The following is a 26,387-nucleotide window of genomic DNA, read 5'->3' as shown; positions in this document are numbered from 1 at the left end:
AACACTTAAAATCATGTCAGGGACTCTGCATCCACCACTCTCAGGCACTCTGCATCCACCACTCTCAGGCACTATATTCCAGGTACTCACCACTGAGTGACAGGTCTCCACAGACACTCTATATCCATTATCCCTCATCTTAAATCTACTACCTTTAGTTTTATGTACCTACAATAAGAGGGTAGACTGCAGGAAACATTTCCTATTTGGATATTTAAAGATGACAACAACTGAAAGGGCATCCTCCAATTAAATCCAAGGTGGTTCTAAAACAGATTTATTTTAGAACACGAGTTGGAACACTTGATGAATGTATAGACCAGGCATAAAATCTTTTATTCTAAAGATTTGAAATGGTTTGGATAAGTGCCACTGCATCCAAAGAAACCCACGAGCAGAGATATTAAAGAATGCAGAACACCAAGTCATTATTCAGCATTTTTATTAAAGCAAGCATTCTATAATCCAAATGTTCAGTTTCAGTTTCTAATGCTCAACCATCAAACACACTGTCAACTAAACACAGTGTGGATCTGCTGAGCATTTCCACAGTAATGGATTACAAAACTTTAAAGAAAGGAATGCATCAAACATTTCTGTGCATAAAACACCTACCCCGGCCTAGAAAACTTTTCATTTTACAATTTTTTTGGTTATTTTCCCATTAAGTCTAGGACTAGCATCACTTATGCCAGACCTGGCAGTGACTTCGTTTCATAAGCTTAGAGGTTTCCTTTCTTTTTTTTGTATACATTTTCTGTTTTGCGATGTTTTAAAATTTTTTAACTTTTTCCAATGTTTAGATTTTTTTTCTTCAGTAATGCAAGCTTCATTGTCCTCCTCTCCTACAAAAAGAAAAACAAATTTTACATTTATTGTTCCAAATATATTTCATCCAAAAAGCATTTAAAACATAGATTTGAACTCAGTCAATTGTTGAGCAGCACATTTTGAGTCATTTCAGACAAAAGGAAATTAGTGCACAAGTAGTACAGCTGTGTATTTTTGCATATGAAAATGGCAAATTATCAATTTAGTAACAAAATGTTAATTGCCCACTGTGATTGCACCACTTAACCATTTTTAATTTTTGCCATCTAATTAGGAGAAAACTACAAGTGGGGTTAGGGTAACATCATGGAATCAAAAGGCAACTACACATTTTGTCATTCCACCTAGACTCAGCAGTAGTACAAATGATTATTAAACATTGTCTATAAATATTTAATTTAATAGTCATTTAGCTCATTATGTCCTTGCCAAACAAAGGCTGGCTGTCCAACCCAATCCCATTTCCCAGCTCATCACCCACAGCATTATAGTTATTGGCAATAGTTCTGAACATGTGGTGCACAAGCCCCTCATGGAAACAGTGCCAAAGACCACAGGAGGTCCAAGTAGGTTTAATAAGGGGTAATTCAAATACATCACTCAGGACCAATGAAACTATACTCAGCCATGCTAACTGCCCTCTAGCCTTAGGCTTGTTTACAACACTTAAGAATCCCTGAGAAAACTAACTGCTTAGGAGTGTCCCGAGATGCAATCAGGAATAGTGGCAAGTACAGCAAGGTTTTCATTCAAGGTTGGGAATCTACTCAGCTATGACACATTAGGTGATCAACCAAAGACTTTAATTACAATTAAGGTTATTGCCTCCATTACCATTTAAGGGAGTTGCATTCAACAGACAATAATAAAAACTGCCCTACATAGCTTCATAACCACCTCATCCAATTATCTTGCAACTTTCAAGAATCTGAACATTTGTTCATAGATATGCTTCTACAGTTTACAGATTTCTTCCTCAAGGCTAATGAGATGGACCTGTTACTGCAAAAACTGGGTATGACAAACTATACTCACAGTAACTGAGCTCTGACAACAGCAGTCTTTGTGAAAGGGCACTTTGTATTATTACCTACCTCCTGAAGAATTTAAACACCAGCAGCATTTGGCACAACTACTTTCTGAGCAGCTTCTTTTGCTTGATGGGCTTGCAGTACAGCAACAGCTTCATCAACCTGAATCACAATAAAAATTAGTCAATTCTGCAACAAAATGAATGCAAATAGTATATTTTAGCAGGACCAAGTATGAACAGATTAGAATCTGTATTAACCTATACAAAAACTACTGCATATTCTAGAATTGTTAAAATTGTTAGATGTATATATTAGAATGCATGTTGGGCCTATTTTCTATATGAGCATATAGAGATCTGCAAAAATGCTTTTCCAATTTGAAATGAAGATCAAAGATTTACCTTGGAGCGCAAAGACTCTGGGGACTCCAGCATATGAAGCAATTCAGAGTTGTCTATCTCAAGAAGCATCCCAGTAATTTTACCCGCCAAAGTTGGGTGCATGCTCTGTATCAGTGGGAAAAGGCGTTCACCTGCAAAGAAGCATTTCATTGAAAGATAGAATATATAAACTACTTGCTTATTACACATTAAAACCCAACAGTAATTACAGTGATATTCTCAACATCTACAACTGATCAGCAACATTTTGGTGAAGGGTCACTAAACTGAACTGTTTTCCTCTCCATTGAAGCCACCTGATCTGGTATTTTATTTCAGAATTTCAATCACCATCCAAATCCAAATTAAAATTTTATTTTAATTTTAAAAATCCTACTTCTTTCACCTATCACAGCAAGTAGCCATATCTAAATTCCAACATTAATGCACTATATAAATAGTTCAATAACATGTTAATCTGCATTTCTGTTTCAGATTCCACCATTAACCTGATTCTTACCCAGCATCTGCTTCTGTTCTTGGGGAGGGGCAGCAGCCAGCATGGAAGCAGTCAGGGGTTCCTGGCCTTGTACATGAACTGCAGGCTGAAATGGAAAAGCACATATCAAACAGTTTAAAAGTTTGGTCCCAACAGCAATTTAACTTGGAATACCCAGGTCCCAACTATATTTTAGAAGAATCTGATTTAAGGACTAGAACAGCCTTTGGAAATTAATACATGCACCCATGTAATCTGGCAGCATTATTCTGCTGGTAACAATTGCTACACTGATTATAATCAGATTATCTACAGAAGGTACCACACATACTAGAAGGTTGAAAAGCAGCCTTACCTAACACATGCCTACATTGCCAATGTGTAGCCTATTTTAACACCAGTGTGCTCTTACTGAAATGCTTCATTTCAAGTGCACACAGCAATTAAAATCTAGTCCAATGAAAAGACAAACTTCAAAATTACATTGAAAACAGGTAGTGAACAAACTGTCTTCTAAATTCATCAGTAAATCTATAGACCGCATAGGAATTCCAGTGTTACTGTTTAATCTCTCAATGTCAGCAGTTCCATTTGGAACTGCGAGGAAAACAGTATACATCACTGAATATTAGCATAACGAATACTTGATACAGCAAGACCTTGAATTTGCATGGCAATTTTCATCTTGGAATATCAAAATTGCTCCCTAACACATTTACAGTCTGTAGGGAATGCTGGCAAGGCTACCACTTATTGCTCATCAGTCCTTCAGGTAGCAGCGAGATGAGTTCTCGATCCATTTAATTTGTGACAGATAGTAACACTGGATAGGAAGTTTGTGTTTAGACCCAGCAACAATAAAGGAACGGCAAATGTAATTCCATGTCAAATGTCAACTTTAATGGAATTTTCAGATGGTATGCACATCCTAACCTTATTCTCCTTGGTAGCAGAAATCAGAGGAGGTGGTGCTCTCATAGTAGCCACAAGTAACTGCATTGCATTTTGTACACAGTACACAATGCAGCCACCATACGATAGCAGTGGAGGGTTTGAAAGCTCAAAACAAGGATGCCATTGAAACAGGCTGCTGTGTCCTGAATGCTGTCATGCTTGTTGGAGCTGCACTCATGAATAAGAGTGTACAATCTTACTCCTGATGTGTGTTAAGGTGGTGGAAAGGCTCTGGGCTGCAAGGAATTGAATCATTCACCATAGGATACCAAACCTCTCTATTATACCCACAGAATGTGTGGCCGAATTATCTGAGCTTCTTGTCAATGGTAACACTAGATGTTGATGGTGAGGGTCTCGATGGCAATGACAATGTCATGTTTGGACACTCCTTGGAGATGATCATTACTGGCACTAATGCAGCACAAACAGTACCTGCCAAATGCCTGAACATTATCTAGATATCGTTTCATATTTGGACTGGAGATCTTCATTTCCTGAATTGGAAATGGAATGTTACAATCAGCAGCAAATATTTCCACTTCTAATCTTAAGGTATAACATTGGAAAAGTAGCTGAAGATTATCAGGCCTTGGACAATGTCCCAATGAATTTCTGCATGATTTTTGGGGGCTGAGATAACTGTCACACCACCTTCCTTTGTGCATGGTAAAATGCAGGGGAACTTATCACAATTAACATTAAGCTCCTATGTTTATGTGCTCTTAATGTGCTGATTATTGTCCCCATTAGGCCACCTCAGTCTGATCACAGTCATTCTTATGTTCTGCACACCCCTCCCTCACTTTCTCTATTGAAAATTTGCATTTCTTTCCAGTTGTGATGAAGTCAGTCTCAAAACATTGAACAATTTTAGAGTCATACTATGGAAACAGGTCCTTCGGCCCAACTGGTCCATGCCAACTAATATGCCCCATCCAAGCTAGTCCCATTTACCAGGGTTTGGCCCATAACCTTCTAAACCTTTCCAATCCATGTACCCATCCAAATGTCTTTGAGAAGTTCTAGTACTTGCCTCAACCACTGATTTCAGATAGATACCACCCTTTGAAAAAAAAAGTTACCATCAAGTTCCTCACAAATCTACACCCTCTCACCTTAAACCTCTGCCCTCTAGTTCTTGATACCACTGCTCTAAGACAACTGCATTCACCCTATGCCCCTCATGATTTTATACAGTTCCACAAGATCACCTCTCAGTCTCCTACACTCCAAGGAATGAAGTCCTAGCCTGTCCAACCTCTCCCTGTAATTTAGTCCTTGAGTTGTAAATCTCTGCACTATTTCCAGTTTAATAACATCTCTTCTATAGCAGGGCAACCAGAACTGAACACAATACTCCAAGTGCAGCCTCACCAGCATCCTGTACAACTGCACCATAACCTCTCAACTTTTACACTCAATACCCTGACTGAAGGCCAGTGTGGCGAAAGCCTTTTCTTCACCACCGTCTACTTGTTACTCCACTTTCAGTGAACTATGTACTTGTACTCCAAGGTCCCCCTGTCCTACAACACTCTTCAGGGCCCTGCCATTCACTATGAAAGTCCTACCTGGATTTGACTTTCCAAAATGCAACACCTCACACTTATCCAAATTAAACTCCATTTGCCATTCCTCAGCCCACTTACTCAGCTGATCAAGAACCCCCTGTAATTTTTGGTAACCCTCTTCATTGTCCACCATACCACTATTTTAGTGTCATCTGCAAGCTTACTAACCATGCTTTGTACATTCTTATCCAAATCATTGATATGGATTACAATGGGCCCAGCACCAACCTGAGACACACCACCAGTCACAGGCCTCCAGTCTGAGAAACAACCTTCCACCATCACCCTCTGCTTTCTACCATCAAGCCAATTATATCCAATTAGCCAGCTCTCCCTGGATTCCATGTTCTCTAACCTTCCAGAGCAGCCCATTATGTGGAACCTTAAAGGCCTTATTGAAGTCCATATAAACCACATCTATCACCCTGCCCTCATCAACTTTCTTGTTCACCTCAAAAACCTCAATCAAGTTCGTAAGATCTGATCTCCCATGCACAAAGCCACGCTGACTACCTCTAATCAACCAGTCTTTCCAGATGTACGCACATCTTATCCCTCAGATTCCTCTACCCACTTGCCTACTACAGATGTTAAGACTTACTGGCCAAAAGTTCCCAGGTTTTTCTTTGCTGCCTTTCTTAAATAAAGGCACAACATTCACTACCCTCCAGTCTACCAGCACCTCACTGTTAGCTGACGATGCAAATATCTCCAGCAATTTCTTCTCTAGCCTCCCAGTGTTCTTGTATATACCTGCTCAGGCCCTGGAGATGCATCTATCTTTATACCTTAAGACATTCAGTACCTCCTCTACCATAATTTTCTTTCCACAGATGTTGCCTGACCTGCTGAGTTTTTCCAGCATTGTTTTTATTTCCCCCAGATTTCAAGCAGCTGCAGTTCTGATTTTCAACATAAATTACAAGATTATCTTTAAATAAGATCAAAACTACTAAAACAAGATTAACTGGTTTACTGTCTGACCCTGAAGACAATTTCTTATTATGTCAATCTAGACTGCAATACTTTAAAAACTGGAAGTTTTATCATATGCAACAGTATAACCACCAAGCCCAGACAGATACTTAACTGAATATAGGTCAGGGTATGCTAGATTTACTGAGCTGAAGCCAGAACAACAGTATTGCATATAACCAACTTCTTTGAATTTATTCTATAAATGTCAATAGCTGAAAATGACTAGAGTTGTACAGCACAGAAACAGGCTCTTTGGTCCACTACATCCATGCCAACCTTTTTGCCCATCTACACTAATCCCATTCTTTCTTTGCCTTGCCTATGTGTCTATCTAAATGCCTCAAACATAGTAATCGTATCCCATTCCACCATATTTTGATAGCAACCATCTGCAATATTTACCCCTTAGATCCCCTTTAAGATTCCTTCCTCTTAAACCTATCCCTTGTTTTTGATACCCCTCTGAGAAAAGATTTTATCTTCATCTCTCAATCATGTACATCTCCATCTAGTCACCACTCAGCCTCCTTCATTCTAGGGTACACAAGCCCAGCCTATCTAATCTTTTCCCTATAACTAAAATCCTCCAATCCAGGCAACATCCTGGTGAATTGCTTCTGCACTCTCCAGCAAAATCACATCCTTCCTATAGTATGGTGATCAGAACTACACACAGTAATTCCAAGTGCAGTCTAAACAGTACTTTGTAAAGTTGTTTGTATAATCTGAATAGAAAATGTACCTGTTGCATAGCAACTGGAGGCTGAGTATTTAGATGTTGTTGAGGATTGCGGACTCCTGCAGCATATTTGTATTGTGTAAACGAACGAACACCAGGAGCAGTAGCACCAGGGCGAGGTCCCATTGTCTGTGTTGCTGTATTAGCTTTAAAAGGAAATTCACAAAGTTCAAAAATCTCCAAAAGTCTGAAAACAATTTCGGTTTGATATTTTGTTACTTTCAAGTTGTTAAACTACTGACGGGTAGTATTATCATACCTTAAATATTACATTACTTGCATTGTAAGTTCCACAGCTAATTTATATCAACTTCTAAGTTTATGTAACAGATCCCTGAAGGAAAAGTTTACTCCATAACCATTTTCCCCATCCTAGCATACAATGTGCAAATTTTTTTTGCCTCAGCAAGTAACTTAAGTTATCCCATAGACAGTTGAAATAATTATTTTGGTTCTTTCAAAAAAGTTTTTACAACTCAGTATGCCCCAAAGTATTTCAGAGCCAATGAAAAACAATTAAGTTGTGCACATCTTCCCCCTATTGTCTGTCAATTGTCAAACTTGTTAAGTGCTTCTAATACTTCAAGATGTTCCTGACTACAGCATCTTCCTTAGTGCATGGTAGTCACTGAGGAAGTGCAAGAGAGCCTGTCTTTTAAATTTTATTTTATTTTACAGCGTGGTAACAGGCCCTTCCGGCCCACCGAGTCTGCGCCTCCCATTTTTTAAACCCAATTTAACCTACCCATACGTCTTTGGAATGTGGGAGGAAACCGGAGCACCCAGAAGAAACCCACACAGACACAGAAGAACGTACAAACTCCTTACAGACAGCAACGGGAATCAAACCCCGATCGCTGGTGCTGTAATAGCGTCGCGCTAACCGCTACGCCTGTCATGATTAGCATTGCAGGGTTGCACAAACAGCAAAGCTAATGACAAAATAATCCTGTTTTAATGATAATGATTGAAAGATAAGCTGGTTTAATGTCTCACCCAAAAAACAATTGTAAGACATTAAAATAATTAAATTGGAAAAACAAAAATCAAGTGTAAATTTTATACTTGCATCTTGTCATCCTCAGTTTAAGCCAACACAGGTTCAACAAGCATAACTACTGGGCAATTGCAGCAGTTCACGAGTTTGCCTCCAGGGTCAGGCAAAGCTTGGTTAGCAAGCTCAGGGCTTCCATACTTGTGCAGGAATCCCAAATTTCATAACACTTATACCAACAAATGCCAGCAGAATTGAATGGAATTGCCAGCATTGCTGAGCAAGTACCAGCCCAATGAAACAGCTCACTATAAACCTGACAGTAGACTTCAACATGAATGCAATTTCATTACCCTAACTCCAATGTAAGAGACCAGCCTTATAAATGATTACTTGGCTGTGAAGTGTTTGTGATGTGAAAGAAGTAGTGCTAGCAGCCATGGCTAAGCTTTAATCCCTCAAAATTTCTGTATCATTTAAAGAATCAATGTGCTGCCACTTTCTTTAAACCCCAGGTCATCTCACCCACAAGGCCAAACTACCAGTGGTTTTACCAAGAAATAAAAGGAATAATTTTCAGGATAGATCAAAAATACAAGAAAACAATGTAGTTAAACAGCAGAACATGCCTCAACTAACAGCTCCCTGAACTTCACTAGTTTTAAAACATTCTTATGAACAGTCAACTCACCAACACGTTGAGTGCTCATGACACGTGGCACTTGAGCAGAAGTTGGTCTCATGGAGCTGATGGTTGGTGGTCGGGGACCTGTTGGACGCATGCTGCCAGGCATACTCTGGAATGCTAACAAGGACAAACAATTACATAGAAATAGGGAAATCAAAGTTAGGATACAATAAAACAAGCCAAACAACTGACAATCAGACAAATGTTTACCTTTACCTAAAGACATCCATACTTACGTTGGGGTCTGACACTTTGGGCAGCCCATCGAGGGCTGGGTCGAAGCTGTGCAAGCTGACCTGCTGGGTAATATGCAGCACGGTTCTGAGCCTGTGAATAATTTAGATAATTATTTATCAAGACCTTTAAAATAGGCTGTGATTACATCAAAAGCTCATTTACATTTATTGCGTAAATATGGTGACCTCATAATACAAAATCCACCTCAACTTTTAGTGTACAGTATATTTACCTGAGGGATTGCTGCCATGAAGTACCCAGAGGGTGGAGCAGGTTGATAAGGATTGATAACAGGATTTGGAACAGCTCTGACACTTGCCATTCTCTGCATGTATTGGTTTGTTAAATGAGCTTGCCGTTCTTCTTTGCGTTGAGCCAGAGCAACATACAAAGGTTTGGTGCTAACAATCCGGCCATTCATCTCTGTTACAGCCTTAGTAGCCTCCTCTGGTGAAGAGAAACACACAAATCCAAAGCCTTTACTGCGCCCATGCTCCATCATCACCTATACAAATAAAAGGGAGATATTTCATTCTGATAAATAACCAGTTTCAACTATTAACTGAACAATACAAAATTAAACAAAATTGACAACTTTAAAATTTCATTTCTGCAATGTCCGTTAAACAACATACCAAAAATTAAGTTCCAGAGCTTAAGCAAAACACTCAGTAAAAACAGGATTTTTGTTTTAAGATGTTGATTTACCACTAATTTACTTCTACAATTCTGGCAAAAAGTTATTCTTCTTCTAACAGTCTACATGGTAATGTATTAGTGCATAAGTAGCAATACCTTAGCACTTGTAATTGTACCAAATGGTGAAAATTCTTTGCGTAGTCGCTCATCATCAATACCATCATCCAGATTTTTGACATAAAGGTTGACCCCCTATAATTGAAAAATATCAAGTTTAAACTTAACTGTATTTAAACATAAATATACTTTAAAAACTCAGGTTACTGCTTACAATGACATACTCCATACAACAGTAGCATAAACAGAATTATGTAATCCATTAGACCAAAACTCAGACATCCTGACGTATCATCTGTGGAAATGGTCGCTTAATGGGAGATAGATGATTCATGAACACCTGCATTACTGGTGACAGTGGCCAAGTCTGACTACTAAAGCCAGGAAGAAAAAATTTCATTTATACAGTATATCTTTGATAAGAAAAGGATACTTCAAAACACTTTCTGTAAAACTCTGGAATGCAATCTGCTCTAATGTAGGGAGCACAGCCATTTCAAAACAGCAAATTCCAGTAAACATTGTAATAACCAGGTCACCTTCAATTTTGCCTTAAAGACAATTATAAACACCAAGATAAATGCTCTCTTCATGAAAATAGCAATACAGAATCTTACTACATTCACCTTAAAGTGAAGATGGGGCTTCTGAAATATGGCACCTCTGCTCTGTGTTATACTCTTCCAGTGCTAATCAGGAAGTCAGTTCATTTTTTATGTGCAACTCTGAAATGTTCAGAACCATCAGCCAAAGACATCAAGTAGATAATATATCTGGTCTTCTCCAGAGCCCTCTGCATCAAATACCACTCTTCAACCACTAATTCAGTCCATGAGATGTCAAGGATGGAAACACATCCCAGGTGAACCACTAAAATCAGCAGGATGAGTAAACCTTAATCCCAAACTGTTCCAATACAACTAACACGTATGTGGCAATTTTTAAATTGCTCAGATGTGCCAATTGATAAAAAGCAGAGTAAATCTAGTACATCCAATAGCCTCATCTGAATCAGCTAAGTCATCAACAGTGTCAAATTATACCGACCTGACACTAACTTGCTGATGCTGAGCCCACTGTTTTAGACCTCTTTCAAACTATCAAGGAGCCCCAGAAAAATTTAAGCATTGGGAAGCAGTGAAGCTGGAGCCAGAAGAGAGGGGGAGGAGCAAACATTCAAATAGATATACTGAAGTCCCTCTAGGGAGTGTGCTGACCCCAATCACCCTTCACTGCTTTAAATATCTTCAAGATCGGAAATGGGAATGGTCATTGTTGAATGCAGTGTTGAACTGTGTTTGTAGTTCTCCATAACTACACGAGCTGTGGCTGCATACAGCAGGTTTGGTTAATAAGTGGCAAATAACTTTTGCATCACACAAATTTCAGGCAATGGTGACCACTAATGTATAACCACCAACTTTTGACATGCAATGGCATCACTATCAAATCCCCCAACACTGGAGAGAGTAGTGACCGCAAGGTTCACTGGACCAACCACTTGTGATGTAACTACAAGGACAGGTCAGAAATTGTGTATACTGCAGATGGCTCACCACCTAACACCCCAAATCCCCTCCAATGTGCAGAATAGAACTCCAAAATAAGGAATCATAAAAACAGCCTATGTGATTACCACCTTAAACCATTAGTGAACAACTGCTACAATAGCTTGCCATGGCTCACCACAGAGCAAAATCTCCTATCTCCTAAGACTGAGTAATATTACACAGGAACCCCACAAAATTTCACTTCTGGATTTGGATGTCCATCATTTCTTAAATGCCAAATCAAAATCCTTGTTAATGACAATTTTTCCCTTGCTAAAACATCCTATTAGTGTGCTCTGAAGAGCAGGAGCACCCACTGTTGAGTTCGATATACACTTATACCTTGCAACATTTCTTGTTGCTCATGCGAGGATGATATTCCCAAGATCCATAATTTATTGTCCAATGGCCTTCAGAAGATGGTGAGCTACCTTGAAACATTGTGCAGGGACTCCCAATATCTCAAGGCAGATAAGTACCTTCTGAAGGTCATTTAGGGGCAACCAATAGATCATTTACCTATTTTTAGCCACATGACATGAACAAAAACTTTGTTGGGTATCAGTGTCCACATGGAACTACAGTGGGCCCTCCTGCACTGCCAAGTCTGGTAATGAAAAGTGGTAACAATTAAGAAACTAAACACTCAAAACTGACAAGAGATAACTCAAAACATTTACCAACACATTGGGAGCCAAAAATATAATGATCACCTATGACCCACAAATTGCATTCTCTCATCTTCATTTTTCATTACAGGTAAAGAAAAGTCACAATTACAGCAACTTTTGTGTTCAGAAAGAAAAGGGAGAAGAAATATCAATAGATACTTTAAGAATAGTAAAAAGAGAACAAAATAAGATGACCTTCATCCAAGGTATATGTGAAACGTTACACACATTTCTCTCCACAACTGTCGTCCAGACCACTGAGTATTTTGAACACTTTTTATATTATATTCGGCACCTAATTTAGATAAGATTTCTCTTGCTTTAGGTCGATGACCTCAAACACCAGCAATTTTGCTATTCACCTGGTATCTTGTGATCCGGTCCTGTTTCATCTGTTCAAATTTGCGCTTCAGCTCTGTCTGTCGCTCAACCTTTTTCTGGGCCCGGCCAACGTAAACCTGTCTCCCATTAATTTCCTTTCCATTCATCTCATCAACAGCCTAGAAAATGCATTTAACAATGTTAAAAGTGGGAAGCAACATCCTGATGCAAAAATCATCTGTGGCAATCATAGGCTTGTATTCTAACAGACCAGCATAATTGCAGGTTAAATTTCTGTTTGTCTGCCAAATGACCTCACATAATACACCATAATTGCTTAAAATCTCTCTGGAAGGTAGGGAAAAAAACACCAGAATATCCAAGCATCTTTTATGGTATTGATAACCAGCCCATAAGACAATACCCTCTTCTTCACCCCAGAGATTGCAGCAAAACAGACAACTCTTCTTTCATGATCCAAACCTCAAGGGGTTGAAATACTAAGAACTTTATAAAAGACCAAGATTAAATCCTTGCTATGTAATTCAAGTAGAAAACTCAGAAGTATATATTGGGACTTGCCACAACCTCAGATAGCAGAACATTACTGCAGCTGCTTACCTTTTGTGCATCTTCATGCTTTTCAAAGCTGACAAAGCCAAACCCCTTTGATCGTCCACTGTCATCTGTCATAACTTTTACACTCAGGAATGCTCCTGAAAGGAAATTGAACAAAATTCAAGATCTTCAGAGATAGGCAAAATAAATTCTGCAGATATTCAGTAGTCAAATAATCTAATGCAGAGGTTTTCAACCTGTGGTCCACAGACCCCTGGGGGTCTGCGGTGGGTTGCCAGGGGGTCCGCGAGCAAGCCAAGAAAAAAATGGAAAAGTGACCTGTTACAAAGACGTAGCTTACTTGCTTGCTCCAATTTTCCACTACTCAGAAAACCGGCCATATCTATTCTATTGTTATAGGCGACAATCTTAGAGACTTAGACGGTGTTCCCTTCTGGTAAGCTGCCACTTAATATTCGATTTGTGTAGTCAGTAGTGTTCTCTACTCACTACTATTCTGTTGTGCACTGTAGTGTTAGCAAGACTGAGTGACGTTGTTGGTGTGCCTTAATATTGCTTACTTACCATGCATTTACGCCACAGTGACATCACTGTTAAATGAAAAGTGCACAAGCATGAAAATTTTAGATTAGTTTTGATAATTTTGTTTATCAGTAATAGTAATCGACCTGTCCAGCATGTATTGCTGAGTATGCAGAAATTTCCGAAGAGAAAAGCTGACCAGAAACCGGAAGATTCTGATGATGAAGGGGATAAGGGCGACCGAAAGAGAAAACAACGCAAGTACAATCCAGAATACATTTCATATGGCTTCATCGCAGTGGGGACAAATGCAGACCAACCTCTGTGTTGTGTGTTTGCAAACACTGTCCAACGATGCAATGAAACCAGCGAAATTGAAGCGCCATTTAACAACAGTGCATCCAGATATTGCCAGTAAGCCGAAGGAATATTTTGAGCGGCAAAAGGAGCTGTACCTCAAGCAGAAAGGCAAAATGACAGCCTGCGACACTGTAAATGAGAAGGCTCTTCGTGCATCATATTTGGTAGCATTATGAATAGCACGTTTCAGAAGGCCTCACAATTGGAGAAGAGCTTATACTGCCTGCAGCAGTAGATATGTGCGAAGTTGTACTGGGAAAAGAATCCAGTCAAAACTGAAAGCCATTCCACTGTCTGATAACACAGTAAGCAGAATAATTGGCGATATGGCGGAAGATATACAGAGCCAGCTGATAGCACATCTTCAAGTCAGATTTACAATTCAGCTCGATGAAAGAATTGATGTTGCCAGTGCTGCACAGTTGTTGGTTTATGTTCGATATTGCTGGGAAGGACAGGCTTTGGAAGACTTCGTTTTGCAAGGCACTCCCAGGGTGTACAACTGGTGAAGAACTTTTCCGTGTGCTTGACACCTTTTTGTACAATCGGCATCGGCATGGACACAGTGCATTGGAGTATGCACAGATGGTGCTGCCGCAATGATGGGATGGAAGTCGGGTCTAGTCGCACCACTGAAAGTAGCTCCACATGTAGCAGCAACCCATTGTAAGATTCACCGCGAGGCTTTGGCTGCAAAGAATATGGATGAAAATCTTGCGGATGTGTTTTCTACGTGCATTAAAATCGTTAACTTTATCAAAGCCAGGCCACTCAATCATCATTTGTTTGAAAACATGCCGTGAAATGGAAGCCAAGCATAAGCATTTGTTGCTACATACAGAAGTCAGATGGCTGTCACAAGGCCACATTGTGCAGCGTGTATATGAATTGCGAGATGAACTGCTCATTTTTCTAAATGAGCATAACGGATCATTGGCACAGTTCTTGACAGATGAGATGTAGGTTGCCAGATTAGCTTATCTTGTAGATATTTTCAACATTTTGAACAGCTTAAATCTTTCATTGCAAGGACCTGGCTCAAATGTTCTGAAAACGCATGACAAAATCAATGCCTTCCAGAAAAAAACTCCGTATCTGGAAGGGAAGATGCGAGCAAGGCATCTATGATATGTTTCTGTTGCTGGCTGACTTTCTGACAGTGAACGAGACTAAGACAGGCCATTGCGAGCACAGTTTTGAACCATATTCAACAGCTGTCATATTATTTCCATGAGTATTTCGGCGACGATGACACAAGCATGTTTGATTGGATTCAAAATCCCTTTGAATGCATGTTTACTGATTTAATTGGATACAAACAAGAAGAATTGGCTGAACTGTCATGACAGGACTTTGCGCTTGCAGTTCAACCACATGTCACTGTTGTCCTTCTGGATAGCATTGTCCCAGAAGTATCCACTGCTGTCCGGCAAAGCCGTCAATGTTCTGTTACCATTTGCAACCACTTACTGTGCGAAATAGCATTTCTGCAGTCACTGCCATGAAAACCAAATACAGATCAAGACTGAATATTGAGAATTGACATGTGTTTGTCACACATACCACCACGTTGGACAAACTCTGCAGTGCAAAACAGGCACAACCTTCACATTGAACTGAACACCGAAAGACACTGCTGGTAATTATCAGTGATGGAAATAGTCACTATTTCAATAGGGCCTATGTTCAGTAATTTAGTGTCGTATGCATGAATTATCGATTGTTTTGATTTTGTGGGCTTTGGGGGTCCGCAGCATGAAAAAAGGTAGAAACCACCTTGATCTAATGCCACTAAAAAGGTGAACTAGGAAACTAATTACATTATAATTTGAGACTTGGAAAAAATCTGTGCATGTGAAAGGAACAAGGATGAGACCCAGTTACAACAATAAATAATTAACTGGTGTTATGAGGTAATGAAAAGTTATGCAAAGTCATTTGGAATTTTAAAATTGACAGATCACGTTTAATGAATATCTGCAGGCCAAAAATATTTTATTGTAAACCACCAGCAATTGAGTAGCAGCATAACATGCCATTAACCATGACATATTTCTGGACCCTTGCAGCCATCTTCTCTCCTCCTTCAGCTTGAAGTTTAGCATTACCATCTCACGGGTAGATAAATTCTATGCAGGACACTTTGGTTCAGCAGCTTACAACTCATGCAAATCAATCAAGTATACAGATTAACTCTCATATATAGTTGTCTCAGCTCCATGGCATGCACTATGAATGTAGCCAAAAATTGATGTTTTCTGACAGAGGTTTGATCCAGATAACTGGTCAAGTCAGGAAATTCAGGACAGAATAACTGCAGGGTATTAAAAGCATACACAAGAATCTGGAAATATAATTAAATGTTTTTGACCAATCAAGGGGAATGGGTATGGCAGGGGAATGGGTATGGCTGAGAAATCCATCCAAAACAGTCTAGCTAAATAAATTGCAAGCATTTTCAAATGAAGTCATTGATTTTTTTTGCATTGAAAAAAGTTTAATGATTTCGCCAAATTTAGTCAACAAATTAAAAAATGAAAACTCACCGAATTTGTTGAAAATTTCTTTCAGCCTTTCATCATCCATATCTTCCCCAAAGTTCTTGATGTATACATTGGTGAATTCTTTTGCTTTGGCTCCTAATTCAGCTTCACGTTCTTTGCGGGATTTAAATCTACCTACAAAACTACAGAAAGCATCAAGTTTGAGATGCTATCTTAATTTTCACAATTCTCCTTAAAAGTAGGGACTCAAGAGTACAGCTGCACAACTCACTTCAGTACAATGGCATGCAAAAGTTTGGGCACCCCTCGTCAAAATTTCTGTTACTGTGAATAGCTAAGCGAGTAAAAGATGACCTGATTTCCAAAAGGCATGAAGTTAAAGACACATTTCTTTAATATTTTAAGCAAGATTACTTTTTATTTCCATCCTTTACAGTTTCAAAATAATAAAAGGAAAAGAGCCCGAGCAAAAGTCTGGGCACCCTGTATGGTCAGTACTTAGTAACACCCCCTTTAGCAAGTATCACAGCTTGGTAAACGTTTCTGTAGCCAGCTAAGAGTCTTTCAATTCTTGTTTGGGGGATTTTTGCCCATTCTTCCTTGCAAAAGGCTTCTAGTTCTGAGAGATTCTTGGGCCGTCTTGCATGCACTGCTCTTTTGAGGTCTATCCACAGATTTTCAATGATATTTAGGTCGGGGGACTATGAGGGCCATGGCAAAACCTTCAGCTTGTGCCTCTCGAGGTAGTCCATTGTGGATTTTGAGGTGTTTAGGATCGTTATCCTGTCGTAGAAGCCATCCTCTTTTCATCTTCAGCTTTTTTTTTACAGACGGTGTGATGTTTGCTTCCAGAATTTGCTGGTATTTAATTGAATTCATTCTTCCCTCTACCAGTGAAATGTTCCCCGTGCCACTGGCTGCAACACAAGCCCAAAGCATGATCGATCCACCCCCGTGCTTAACAGTTGGAGAGGTGTTCTTTTCATGAAATTCTGCACCCTTTTTTCTCCAAATATACCTTTGTTCATTGTGGCCAAAAAGTTCTATTTTAACTTCATCATTCCAAAGGACTCGTTTCCAAAATGCATCAGGCTTGTTTAGATGTTCCTTTGCAAACTTCTGACACTGAATTTTGTGGTGAGGACGCAGGAAAGGTTTTCTTCTGATGACTCTTCCATGAAGGTCATTTTTGCAGGTGTCGCCGCACAGTAGAGCAGTGCACCACCACTCCAGAGACTGCTAAATCTTCCTGAAGGTCTTTTGCAGTCAAACTGGGGTTTTGATTTGCCTTTCTAGCAATCCTACGAACAGTTCTCTTGGAAAGTTTTCTTGGTCTTCCAGACCTCAACTTGACTTCCACCGTTCCTGTTAACTGCCATTTCTTAATTACGTTATGAACGGAGGAAACGGGTACCTGAAAATGCTTTGCTATCTTCTTATAGCCTTCTCCTGCTTTGTGGGCAGCATTTATTTTAATTTTCAGAGTGCTAGGCAACTGCTTAGAGGAGCCCATGGCTGCTGATTGTTGGGACATGGTTTGAGGAGTCAGGGTATTTATAAAGCTTTGAAATTTGCATCACCTGGCCTTTCCTAACGATGACCATGAATAAGCCATAGCCCTAACAAGCTAATGAAGGTCTGAGACCTTGGTAAAAGTTATCTAAGAGCTCAAATCTCTTGGGGTGCCCAAACTTTTGCATGGTGCTCCTTTCCTTTTTTCACTCAAATTGTACAAAACAAAAATAATACACTAATCTTGCTCAAAATGTTGAAAAGAATGTTTCATCTTTAACTTTATGACTTCTGGAGATCAGTTCCTCTTCTACTCACTTAACTATTCACAGTAACAGAAATTTTGACCAGGGGTGCCCAAACTTTTGCATGCCACTGTATATTCATCAACCTTGAAACTGAATAGCAAGCACCTTATTGTTCAGAAATCAGGCCATTGCATTCAAGCTTCATTTTTCTAACATTGACATAATTAACTTGTATTAAAAAACTACTGAAAAACAACTAGCAGAATGAACCCTGACTGAAGTGTTTCCTTAAGAACCCAGAAAAGGCCCAATCAGCATACCGTTATGAGCCAAGGGATAAACCACGTTCAAAATTTATATGGTTCAGCAACTCACCAGCTCAAGCAGGATGATTTATCAGAATTATTTCTGATAAATAAGTTTAAATGTTTAAAAAGAACACCATGTAGATAAAACCAAAAAGCTAGGTGCTACACAAATTTATTATTCTTATAGAGAACATGTTACATATTTGAGTTCCCACAACCACAAATTATTTTTCATCAAGGAACCTGATAAGCACATTCATCAAAAGCTTATTGGAAACTCAAAAAATTTACAATTTCAATTGAAAGACATTTAAGAACTATCCTCCTGTTCTAGCCCAATGGATATTCCAAATCTTAGTAACTCCACCAGAAGCAACTGTCTTCAGTTGCTCTGCCACAGGATTTGCAGAATGTAATCCCAACCCCCTCAGCCTTCCTTCCACCTTCAGCACTTTAAGCTCCAGCATGCAGTGGTCTTCATCAATATCTCCTTGCATTTGACAATGCTCCTATGAAGTACAATGAAGGAACTAGACAAATACAAGATGGTGTTGTATATTTTCATAGTAGAATAGAATAACTTAATTTGCCCTGCACCATCACTGTCAAATACATAAAGCGATGGTCACCCAAAATCAAATCCACTGGCTTCCTGAAATCCATCTCTCAGGTATTTCAAGTACATCTTTATCACTTTTTTGCTCATTCTCATTGTCAAGTATAATCTTCCATGTAAACAATATTGTATCAGACTACTTTCTGCAACAGCTTTTATTTTTAAGTCAAAAAATATCTATATAAATTAGTGTATTTAAAACACTGGTACATACACTTTACGATCGTTAAGAAGCATGCCATTCATTTTTTCAATGGCTCGCTCTGCTGCTTCATGAGTCTCAAAGTGAACAAATCCATAGCCCTTGGAACCATTTTCATCGCAGACTACCTAAATAGGGAGGTCAAAGTCCATGGTCAAGAAAGCACATTCAGAAGGCTAACAATTTCAAATATTTTCTATTAAGTAAAAATTGCTTCCCCTCCCCCCCCCAATATTGACTTAATTTCTGATATGGTACAGCAACTTAAAAGTATACGATGCCTTTAATAGAAAAGCACCCAGGACACTTCAAGAGGTATAATCAGACCAAACCAGAAGTTGATTTAAATAGAAGAAATGAAGAGGGTAACCAAAAATTTCATCAGAGGCAAGTTTTTTTAACAAAGTGAAGATGGAAAGGCAGAGTGAAAACGAATTCCAGATTGTGGGGTATGGAGTGAAAAGCATGCAAAAGATAATAAAGCAATCTAGAGTATTATCAAAGTGAAGGTAGCTAAACAGGGAGATGCTAAGCAATAAACAGATTTGAAGATAAAAATTTAATTGAAGGTCCCAAGGAAAAATATGCTGCAAGTTTCCAAAAATAGGTGCACGACAGGATACATGGCATAGCTTTAGCCAAACCAAATTTTTTTTAGTGTGAAGGACAGCACAACCAGCTAAGAGACTACTGGATTAGTTCCAACCTAGAGCTGTCAAAGGTTGATTGAGAGTTTCAGCATATGGAGTCACTTTGAAATGTTTACCTCAGGATTATTGTGATGAATGGATGGAATAAGAGCTTTTTATTTAAAAAATCTTAACAAATTAGTCCTTGATTTATATGCAATTTCAGATAGAATTCGAGTTCTAAAGATAACTGCTGAACCTCACCGGGTATAAAGTTTTGTGAAAGCTGTAGAAGTTGTAGTCCTTGACCTGAAATAAGAGCATACAGGTACAGAAAGGAAAACTTACTGAAAATGCAGATGCAATGAGGGACAGAATACAAATACTCATATGTGCATCTTCATATAGAGTACCAATACACCCACATCTGGAATTCTGTTATCTTTATAAAAAGGGATATGTCTTAAATGTATCTGGGCTAATCAGAGGACAAAGAACTTGCCTTTTGTTTATTCTGAACAGATGTTATGCAAAATTTTAAGGAAGCAGATATACTAAGTCTTAGTCACCATTGCCAAACTCTAGAACCAGATACATGGCCTCCAACTCAGAACCAAGGCACCCATTCTGACTGAAGTAGATGGAACACTTCAATTATAATCACACTGCAGGCAGTTGCTCGTGGGTTTTGATAAGGAACACGATTCTCAAAATTGAGAATTCAAAATTGTGAAATAAAACTTCAGATACCAATCAACTGAAGGCTATTAATTCTCACCTTGCAAGAAAGTATGTTGCCAAAAGCTGAAAATGTGTCATACAGTGCTTTGTTATCAATCGATTTATCCAAGTTCTTAATGAAGATGTTGCCAACTCCAGATTTCCGCAAGGATGGGTCACGTTGAGACCACATGATACGAACAGGTTTGCCTTTGATAACATCAAAATTCATTGTATCCAAAGCACGCTCAGCTAAAGGAAAAAAAATTGATACTTGTTTAGTATTTTATTGACAATTATAAATGAAATGCAGTCATTGTCAAACATTAAGAAGGGGCCAAGCAACCCTTAACAAAAGCAATATGCTAATAACCAGATATTCAGTTTTAATGTCAGTTGAATGATAAATAATGGTAAGAATAATACCCTTCCTCCTTCAAAGTGTCATATAATTCTACATTTATTTGAAAATACAGATAGAACCTCAGTTTTAACACAGGATAACAAACAGCACTTCCGAGAATGTAGTATTCCCACCACTGCAATTAAGAATTGGTCATCCTTGGATTAAGACTTAAACCTAGAATCTTCTGACTCAAGGGAACTAAGCCTCCAATTGACAATTCTATGCACATGCAACAAAATCTTGGGAGAGCGAAACTGTAGGGTCCATACGTTCCGCTTGCCTTCTCCACCCCTTTTACTCCCATCTGTGCGCTTTGGGTGAAATCTATTACTTCAACTATATAAATTTCTCAATTTCCACAAGCACATTAGTAATTTGCACATCTCCCCCTTTGGAAAGACATTGGAGATGATCAAATTTATCATGGTCACTGGCTACATTTCATTCCATGAAGCACAATGCTTTGCTGTCAACAGGGCAACATTAATGCAGCCATTTCTACAAGGCCATAATAAACTAATGTCAGCAACCAAATCTTTCATTCGCAATAATGAAGATTGTGACATTCTGAAACTAAACATCTTTATTTTAACTTGCAATATAAAATGGGCCTTAAGAATTAAAAGATCAAAGACATTTCATCTCAAACCATTCCCTTAAAAGTAGTCAACTCCTGCATTGGCCTACGTCAATACCAATAAACTACTTTTGAGTATTTATCATTTTGGAATTTCCATTCTGTAAGTGCTGTCACAGACTTTTCGTACTTCTTGCCCGAGTTTTGAAAAGATACATTAAGGAGAATGTTCAAATGTTAGGCAAAGATATTTGCCAATATCTATCAGTATTTTGAAACATTCATTCTGTCATCTTGAAGCATCTTTTCCAAAGAGAAAATTCAACCACTTAACTACTTGATATCCACTTTACTTGTGTTCTTGCTTTTAAGCTCAATGTCTTTCCAAAAAAAATGTTGATCAGGAATGTACGTTGTACCCAACAGGGATCCTAGTTTATACATTGCAACTTGATTTGTATTCTATCCCTTATGATCTGATTCAGCAATATTTATACATACAACTAAATATTCAGCTGTTCTTTTGTTTAAGCTCAGTGATTTAGATTCATCACCTTCACACATTTATTAGCAACCTTCTACATACTTCACTGCTACTAATGAAAAAGCCACTACAGGAAAGCTTGAAAATTCCATCTTGAGCAGTCTTTATAGGATTTTTTAAAAAAAGCTCCATCCCAAATCAAAGCTAACAGTAATAGTGGTGGTAATAGAGATGGCAAGCTTTATCGCACCATAAAGTAAATACTAGTTGAAAAGAAACCTGCTTTGTAAATACTAACCTTCCCTTCCAATGTCTCATCACATGTTCACATTCTTTAAGCACAGTGAATTAACAAAACATTATCTTGCTGCTCAAATTGTTTCACTGTCACCCAACCACAAACACGGAGAACTTTTTGACAGTGGGGTCTCAAGGCCAGGCATACCGTATCTATGTAGATATTGAAGATCCCTACACAAATCTGTAATTCATCAAAATATCTAGTTTCCAAACTATCCACTTTAAATTTATTTTCCAAAAAACATTCTTCTCTTCAAAACTGTCAAGTTACCATGTCAATTAAGACCATTACGAACTATGATCTAATACCCAAAGTTCTGCATCCACACCAGTTTAACCATGATCTTGTCAAAAAACTTTGATAAAATTTGAAAATCATTCATAATTCAGGTTTCCTTCACAATAAAAAAAATTGAAAACAACCTCTTCAGTGAAGATCACCGAAAACAAAGGCCACCATTTTCTCACCCATTTTTCATATCCACCTTTGCAGTTAAACATGGGAACCACTGCAAAGCTCATTTACATACAACTTCTCATTTTTCCTCTATAACAAAGCCAATGATACTGAAATTAATGGGGTGCATTAATTTAGTATAGGCCTCAAGGTGAGGAATCACTTCATTTCCAAGGAAGCTTAGAAAGCAAAACTTCCTTCAAAATAAAGACAGTTGCTATAAACAGTCAGCAAGTAGCATCAGTGGGGGGAGAAAACATTTCAAGTTAATGACCTTTCTTAAAAGTCAGGAACCTTAAGCATTAACTCTCTCTCCACAGAAGCTGCCTCACCTGAGAATCCAAGAACGTCATGTTGTTTCCCAGCATCTGTAGCTTCTTTGCACTCCAAAATACAATCCATTTATACTCAAAACATGCTGTCAGCTGGAATTTCAATTTAACAATAACTTGAATCCAAGCTCACATTGGTCTTTGTTTGCTTTCACAGGGCAGACAAAATTGCTGGCCCCTTGCCGCATGCTCTATGACTTGAGTATATTTGTGCATAGAGATACTACTAATAAAGGCTTAAGCTCACAGAATGACAATGTTGCATGGGTGAAGTAAAAGACAGCATTTTTATTCACATTGGTGAATCTAGATGAAGTAGGAAATGGGCAATAGCTGTATTCTGATGCAATTATTACCCATTTCCTTTCACTTCATTCCCTCCCCACCCATCACCAAAATGGATACAAGAACAGCACTTGGAAGTCAGAAGTCAAAATAATTAATGAAATGGCTTCCTTTATAAAATAGTATTTAGGTCACTTTTTCCAAACTATGGCACCAATAATGGTAAAGCTGTATCCTTTATTTGTTCAACAACACAATCTCCATTTTTTGAGTTTCATTATAATAGCTCATAGGAGTGAGGTGGTAATCAAATAAACTTGCTATCAATACTGTGCATGATAGGTCTATACAGATAGATGGCACACAGCAAAGGTCATGCTGCAAAAGCCTCTTCCGCTCTTTCCTTACTTAATTAACACCATAACCCCTCACTCCCATATATCCCATGTGCTCTTACACCCTTTTCTTAAATGCAAGTATACTACTTGCTTCAACCATTCCCTGTGAAAGCATGTTCATTCTCACCACTTCAGAGAATTCAAAAACATTACCCATCAAATTCCTTGACCATCTTATATTGATGACTTCTATTTATGCTCTTGCTCAAGCAGAAATATTGTATCTACTCTACCAAAACTTTACAATTTTAAAGACTATTAGCTCAACCTTCAACTTTCTTTTCTGAAGAGGTGCAACCTGTTACTCACATTTTACTATCATCTTTGTAAATCTTGCCTATGCTCTTCCGAGTGATCTTTATCCTTTCAGTGTGGCAACCAGAACTGTATGTGGTATTAAGTAAATGTTGTCTAACCAAAGTTCACAGGTTAAGTGCAACTTACCCACTTTTCAAATCAACCCTCTAGAAATACTCTAGTAGTGTTTAGCTTTTAAAAATGACCTTGCTCTATGGCTGAGATCACTTTGATCTTCTATCCACCTAGACTTGGATCTTCCAAGTAGAAACCTTCCTATGCAAAAATGTTCTGAACTATATTGAACTTCATCTGCCAATTTGCCCATGCTGCAAGTTTATTATCCTTTTATAACTTGAGAAATCTTGTCCGACTTTCCCCACATCAAAGTGGCTGCACATTTAGGAAGTGTTTTGATTCCAACATCTAATCGTTAATATAAATTTCGAACAGCAGGCATATAGAGAAACATGAGAATTTTGTACAAAATAAAATGCTGTAAATCAGTGAGTCTAATAATCAGACTTTAGGGTTACTTAATGAACAAATGTTTCCTAGTTCTCTGTCTGTTCGTTCAAATCAATGGGCCCATACGGGAACTCCAGAAGTGTAATAGCTTTGAGAACGGCACGAAGTACGCGTAGACATGATAGGATGCTGCGATCTATATTTCTCTGGGCAGCACAGGCCTGCTGAGCAAGTATATACAACAAACCGAAGGTCTGATCCCTGGTCAGATTAGATTACAGAGTAGGAAAGGCGGGCATTGCACTGCGATAACCAAACCATGCTGATAGGTATGGAATGAGCTGTCGAACTGCAAGCCTACATCCGCATGACCACTAGGGCGAGTTTTTTTTAAAATAGGTTCAATTAGCTTACTAACAGGAGCTAGCTGGGCACGTGGGCTCGGCCCCTACAGTCACGATTGGATTTTGAGAGAACCCGACAGCTTTCCAACAACCGCTCCGACCACGTACACATGCAAATCACGACACACTGCTGGCTGCAGGCCGCACCAAACCGCGTGGCGACCCGCCGCAACATCCCGACGCTGGGCCCAAGGCTCACCGGCCGCCCGGGTACAGGGGACCTGCCCGCCACGACGGTGGGCCGCGGATGTCAGAGCCGAGGCCCCCCACCCCACCCCCCGGCGGTGCGGCCCTTGGTTCACGTGGTGGCGACTCCTCACTTGTGGGTCGGTGGGCCCAGGCGGAAGCGACCCGTGTTTTCCCCACCGTGCCCCCCCCTTTCCCCACACCCCCCCCCCCCCGGACATGGCTCACCGTCGGCCGGCTGCTGGAAGTTGACGTAGGCGTAGCCCAGCGAGCGGCGGGTGATCATGTCCCTGCAGACGCGGATGGAGAGGATGGGCCCGGCCGGCGAGAACTTCTCGTACAGCATCGCCTCGGTCACGTCGGGGTGCAGGTCGCCCACGTAGAGCGAGGCCATGGGGTAGCTGGGCGCGCTGGGGTTCATGCCGGCGGAGAGGGGGGAGAGAGAGCGTGTGTGTGTGTGTACACGGGGCGGGGACAGGGAAACGGTCACTCGGACTCACTCGAGCTCGGCGGCGGTGCGGGCCCGGCAGACGGCGCTCCTTTTTTTTAAAAAAAGTGTGTGTTTACAGAACGAACGGATCACCGAAATTAAACAAACAAGAGAGGGTTTGGAGGAGGAAATATCAGCGGAGGGCGGTGGCTCACGGCGGGCTGAGACGGCGTCGAGCGGCGGGCTGAGACGGGGTCCCGGGAGGAGGCGGCGCAGGCGGCTGACTGGCTGGACACGGTGGTCGGTGGCGATTCGCGGCCGTTCCTCGCGGGTTCTGTTCCTTGTCGGGTCGTCGGTTCCTTTTTTTGATTTTTTTTCCTCTCGGGTTCCGAGACGTTGAGAATCTTCTCGTTGATTTCGTTTTTTTTATCCTTTTTTTCCCCCTTTAAAACCCCTCGCCCGCCTATTTTTTTGGGATTTTCTTTTTAAATTTTTTTTGGGTAAGATTTTTTCCGCTTTTTTAAATTTTTTTCTATTTTTTTAAACCATTTATATATAGAGAGAGAACAGAAAAGTGTGCTGACGAGAGAGCTCGGATGGAGCCTGGTGCACACGGACACACACACAGCCGGGGATCGGAGGGTCAAACAGGGAAACTCGCCGTTATTTATAGGCGCGCCCGCGTCACTTCCGGCGGCGCACGCCGCCCTCGCTCGCTCCCTCCCTCGCACTCGCCGCCCCCCCTCCCTTCCCCCCCCCCCCCGCAGCAACAGCAACCGCAACCAACCGATCGACGAGGTGGCGTGCCAGCGCGTGCACAGACGCGGACGTCACAATTGCGCGTCGGAGCGCTCCCTCCGCGCTGCGTGGGGTTTGGGTGGGGGGGGAGAGAAATAGTGCCGACTTGACTTGAAAGTAATCCCGTCGCTCAACGATCGCGAGATGTTGAGATGGCGG

At 39.9% G+C, this 26,387-nt stretch overlaps 1 protein-coding gene across 2 annotated transcripts; it reads right to left on the bottom strand.

The window, feature by feature from the left end:
- Positions 1-425: 425 nt before the first annotated feature.
- Positions 426-26,082, bottom strand: pabpc1b (poly A binding protein, cytoplasmic 1 b). 2 transcript variants are annotated; one of them, XM_052023476.1, is made up of 16 exons: positions 25,229-26,082; positions 20,465-20,658; positions 19,951-19,995; positions 19,070-19,185; positions 16,214-16,353; positions 12,828-12,922; positions 12,248-12,385; positions 9,704-9,799; positions 9,141-9,413; positions 8,908-8,998; positions 8,675-8,788; positions 6,993-7,135; positions 2,766-2,850; positions 2,267-2,397; positions 1,926-2,024; positions 426-845 (listed from the first exon to the last, which is right to left on the bottom strand). In XM_052023476.1, exons 1-15 carry the CDS (start codon positions 25,419-25,421, stop codon positions 1,938-1,940), a joined length of 1,941 nt encoding a protein of 646 aa, XP_051879436.1. In that variant the 5' UTR covers positions 25,422-26,082; the 3' UTR covers positions 426-845; positions 1,926-1,937. The 2 variants fall into 2 exon arrangements, with proteins under 2 accessions (XP_051879436.1, XP_051879437.1); XM_052023477.1 differs by lacking the exon at positions 19,951-19,995 and having other exon boundaries at positions 25,229-26,081.
- Between the last annotated feature and the right edge of the window lie 305 nt (positions 26,083-26,387).

Source organism: Pristis pectinata, chromosome 9, assembly GCF_009764475.1.
Source record: "Pristis pectinata isolate sPriPec2 chromosome 9, sPriPec2.1.pri, whole genome shotgun sequence".
Classification (NCBI taxonomy): Eukaryota; Metazoa; Chordata; class Chondrichthyes; order Rhinopristiformes; family Pristidae; genus Pristis; species Pristis pectinata.
The sequence above is the reverse complement of the archived record's forward strand: the minus strand, read 5'-3'. Positions and strand labels throughout refer to the sequence as shown.

Excerpts from the sequence above, each read along its gene's own strand:
- pabpc1b (XM_052023476.1), bottom strand. The coding sequence starts at position 25,421 with ATGAACCCCAGCGCGCCCAGCTACCCCATGGCCTCGCTCTACGTGGGC. Across the intron at positions 9,800-12,247 it reads ACCGGATCACAAGATACCAG|GGGGTCAACCTTTATGTCAA; the intron begins GTGAATAGCAAA and ends TTTCAATTATAG. Across the intron at positions 2,851-6,992 it reads CTCCAGTTGCTATGCAACAG|CCTGCAGTTCATGTACAAGG; the intron begins GTACATTTTCTA and ends TTTCCATTTCAG.